The sequence below is a fragment of the Echinococcus granulosus genome (assembly GCF_000524195.1).
Source record: "Echinococcus granulosus chromosome Unknown EG_S00243, whole genome shotgun sequence".
Taxonomy (NCBI): domain Eukaryota; kingdom Metazoa; phylum Platyhelminthes; class Cestoda; order Cyclophyllidea; family Taeniidae; genus Echinococcus; species Echinococcus granulosus.
In genome coordinates, this window is record NW_020170623.1 from 56,773 (window position 1) to 61,338 (window position 4,566).

The following is a 4,566-nucleotide window of genomic DNA, read 5'->3' on the forward strand; positions in this document are numbered from 1 at the left end:
GTGAATATCCTTTATCTCTACCTATGCCCTCGAGTTCAAGCCATCTTTTCAACTTAGCTCTGAATGCATGCAATGAAATGCAATGGATATGAGGCAAATTGAACTTACCACCCTGCCCTGTTGTAAATTTAAATTTGCCTTCAAAAGTATAAGCACTTCTATGAAATGCTTTTAGTATCAGTTGATAATCGGTGCTGGGCAGCAATCCACTGAGAGTGATAGTTCCGCTTGCGACTTTTTCCTTTTTCTTAATAGTGTTGCCACTTTTAGAAGTCGGTGTCGCACTTGCGTCAATGCTGTGTACTCCAGCTGCGGCCAACTTTTCTGAATCCCAACTTATTTGAAGATTAGTATGATTCAATACAGCCCATTGAATGCTTCGAAAGGCAGAGTAACCGCCTATTAGATCGCCTTCTAAAAAATGAACAGCATTGTACATTAGGCAGGCTGCAACCATTTCCAAAGCATTTTTCGCCTAACACCACGAAATCAGTATTAATGGAGAAAAGAATGTCACTAGGTTTGCCCTTCAAGTGCGACAGTTTGGCCCACCGGGCAGTGGGGTTAATAAGTGTTTCCCTTCGACATGGCATTGCATGTCATACTATCGCGTGTGTGTGGGTGGGTGTGTAAATCACTTTGAAGAATGGGGCCGCGTACACCCTTGACGATACTGCTTGATTATCCTAGTCAACATGGAAGGTAAATATCTCTGGAGGATCGGACTAGTAATTGTTGCTTGCTCTCAACTTCCTTATCGGGATTTCCCTTATTCACAATGGAGTAAGGAGACGAGGTGGAGAGGAGAGAGGTGGGGATTCGCATGCATATCAATGCTGGCATGATCATACGCGTGTGTCAAGCAAACTGGCACTTGACAGCCGACGGTATAGCCTACACTTGTGGATGACATTGTGGAGTCAGTGGTAGGTGCGTCCAATAACTGAAGTCAGCAATGGCAACAGATGTACAGGAAGCCACGATGTGTATGAGCAGGTCACTAACACTGGTCAAGTCATGTTTGCCCTTCACGAATGCATACCCACACTCGACAAACCTACTTTCTGCCTCGTAATTGCACATTCCACTCCCACCCTACCCCCTAACTGACGAGTCAACGTCTCCCACAACCAGGGAAACAGTTCTGTGTCCAAACATTCCTGCATTTGTACTCACCCTCCCCATTCACTTTATCCAACAAACATGAAAAAGCTAAATCAACCTGTGAGGTCTATGCCCATGAAGACCAAGGAAGTTGCGGTCTACGAGTGTCGTCACTAATCGCCTTAGTCACGTAGAATGGCCATAAGGTGAATATATAAGCTTACTTGTAACTAATTTTATCAAGGTTTGATGCAAAACACGAAAACAATAAAGGGAATCAACTGGTGTAGCAAATGCTACTATATGTCAAAGGCTAATTCGTATATGCTGATGAGAATCAGTTATAAGATGCCCACTTACGCCATGCTCCGTTCCCTTCCTGAACCAAAATGGAGGAGGCAAACAATATGAGACAGTAGAAAGACACCGCCATCAACGTAAATATTGTTGCATTCACAACGCACCGCATTTATGCGAACGCCTTCCAAATTGTCAGCCAATGAAGTGCCCTCTACTTGACCCACAAATCCACTTCTTCATGAGTTCACTGCACGTTTGAACTGAGGGGCCGTTCAGGCGATTGCATATCCAACTCCCACGCCTCTTGTCATCGGCGTGCCGAGAAACCCAATCGATGGATAACGCAATGCAAATTCACATCCTGGAACATGAGATTGACGTTCGTGCCACCTGAATGTTGGCCATTGTGTGTAAGGTGCCCTTACTCAAAGCCTTCTCTCGCCGTCTACACACGCTTGTTGTTGTTGCTGTTGTTGTAGCTGCAGCTGCTGCTGCTGTTACAAGTGGCACAGACGCGGCTATTTATTGAAGTGAGACTGCAAATCCACTGCAGGCGTAGCAGCAGCATCTACTGCGTGAAAACTCCCACCTTTACTTCTTCGACATTATGGAATGCTCACCTTTGCTACACCCACCACCCATTTCAATCACCCCACCACTACTACTACCACTCTTACTGCTACTCATACCACCTCATCAATTCCATGCCACTTGGCCGAATATTCCACAAATGGATTCAATTCTTTAGCAAGAAACATCGTTGTCTCATAAGCTTAAGCACTGTTAGTGGGAATATTTTAGACGCAAGTAACAACAGTGCCACAGCCTGTGCGCCAAGTTGCGGTGGGTGTGGGTGGTTCAACTTGACCCACTTCTAGCATGTGACAACGTTGCATTCGCGCAGGAAATTCTCCAAGCACAAAAGTGTACCTCCAATAATGCAGAAATTTGCCTTCAAAAGTATAAGCACTTCTATGAAATGCTTTTAGTATCAGTTGATAATCGGTGCTGGGCAGCAATCCACTGAGAGTGATAGTTCCGCTTGCGACTTTTTCCTTTTTCTTAATAGTGTTGCCACTTTTAGAAGTCGGTGTCGCACTTGCGTCAATGCTGTGTACTCCAGCTGCGGCCAACTTTTCTGAATCCCAACTTATTTGAAGATTAGTATGATTCAATACAGCCCATTGAATGCTTCGAAAGGCAGAGTAACCGCCTATTAGATCGCCTTCTAAAAAATGAACAGCATTGTACATTAGGCAGGCTGCAACCATTTCCAAAGCATTTTTCGCCTAACACCACGAAATCAGTATTAATGGAGAAAAGAATGTCACTAGGTTTGCCCTTCAAGTGCGACAGTTTGGCCCACCGGGCAGTGGGGTTAATAAGTGTTTCCCTTCGACATGGCATTGCATGTCATACTATCGCGTGTGTGTGGGTGGGTGTGTAAATCACTTTGAAGAATGGGGCCGCGTACACCCTTGACGATACTGCTTGATTATCCTAGTCAACATGGAAGGTAAATATCTCTGGAGGATCGGACTAGTAATTGTTGCTTGCTCTCAACTTCCTTATCGGGATTTCCCTTATTCACAATGGAGTAAGGAGACGAGGTGGAGAGGAGAGAGGTGGGGATTCGCATGCATATCAATGCTGGCATGATCATACGCGTGTGTCAAGCAAACTGGCACTTGACAGCCGACGGTATAGCCTACACTTGTGGATGACATTGTGGAGTCAGTGGTAGGTGCGTCCAATAACTGAAGTCAGCAATGGCAACAGATGTACAGGAAGCCACGATGTGTATGAGCAGGTCACTAACACTGGTCAAGTCATGTTTGCCCTTCACGAATGCATACCCACACTCGACAAACCTACTTTCTGCCTCGTAATTGCACATTCCACTCCCACCCTACCCCCTAACTGACGAGTCAACGTCTCCCACAACCAGGGAAACAGTTCTGTGTCCAAACATTCCTGCATTTGTACTCACCCTCCCCATTCACTTTATCCAACAAACATGAAAAAGCTAAATCAACCTGTGAGGTCTATGCCCATGAAGACCAAGGAAGTTGCGGTCTACGAGTGTCGTCACTAATCGCCTTAGTCACGTAGAATGGCCATAAGGTGAATATATAAGCTTACTTGTAACTAATTTTATCAAGGTTTGATGCAAAACACGAAAACAATAAAGGGAATCAACTGGTGTAGCAAATGCTACTATATGTCAAAGGCTAATTCGTATATGCTGATGAGAATCAGTTATAAGATGCCCACTTACGCCATGCTCCGTTCCCTTCCTGAACCAAAATGGAGGAGGCAAACAATATGAGACAGTAGAAAGACACCGCCATCAACGTAAATATTGTTGCATTCACAACGCACCGCATTTATGCGAACGCCTTCCAAATTGTCAGCCAATGAAGTGCCCTCTACTTGACCCACAAATCCACTTCTTCATGAGTTCACTGCACGTTTGAACTGAGGGGCCGTTCAGGCGATTGCATATCCAACTCCCACGCCTCTTGTCATCGGCGTGCCGAGAAACCCAATCGATGGATAACGCAATGCAAATTCACATCCTGGAACATGAGATTGACGTTCGTGCCACCTGAATGTTGGCCATTGTGTGTAAGGTGCCCTTACTCAAAGCCTTCTCTCGCCGTCTACACACGCTTGTTGTTGTTGCTGTTGTTGTAGCTGCAGCTGCTGCTGCTGTTACAAGTGGCACAGACGCGGCTATTTATTGAAGTGAGACTGCAAATCCACTGCAGGCGTAGCAGCAGCATCTACTGCGTGAAAACTCCCACCTTTACTTCTTCGACATTATGGAATGCTCACCTTTGCTACACCCACCACCCATTTCAATCACCCCACCACTACTACTACCACTCTTACTGCTACTCATACCACCTCATCAATTCCATGCCACTTGGCCGAATATTCCACAAATGGATTCAATTCTTTAGCAAGAAACATCGTTGTCTCATAAGCTTAAGCACTGTTAGTGGGAATATTTTAGACGCAAGTAACAACAGTGCCACAGCCTGTGCGCCAAGTTGCGGTGGGTGTGGGTGGTTCAACTTGACCCACTTCTAGCATGTGACAACGTTGCATTCGCGCAGGAAATTCTCCAAGCACAAAAGTGTACCTCCAATAATGCAG

At 45.5% G+C, this 4,566-nt stretch overlaps 1 protein-coding gene across 1 annotated transcript in view; it reads right to left on the reverse strand. All coding sequences in view use genetic code 11, as the record gives it.

The window, feature by feature from the left end:
* Window positions 1-4,380, reverse strand: part of EGR_10629 (hypothetical protein) — a gene marked incomplete at both ends in the record, with an annotated part of 5,038 nt that extends 658 nt beyond the window's left edge. Inside the window, 3 exons of the mRNA XM_024499878.1 lie at window positions 109-475; window positions 2,277-2,693; window positions 4,312-4,380. Of these exons, the coding sequence (XP_024345715.1) occupies window positions 109-475; window positions 2,277-2,693; window positions 4,312-4,380 (853 nt within the window). The remainder of the gene's footprint in view (window positions 1-108; window positions 476-2,276; window positions 2,694-4,311) is intronic.
* Between the last annotated feature and the right edge of the window lie 186 nt (window positions 4,381-4,566).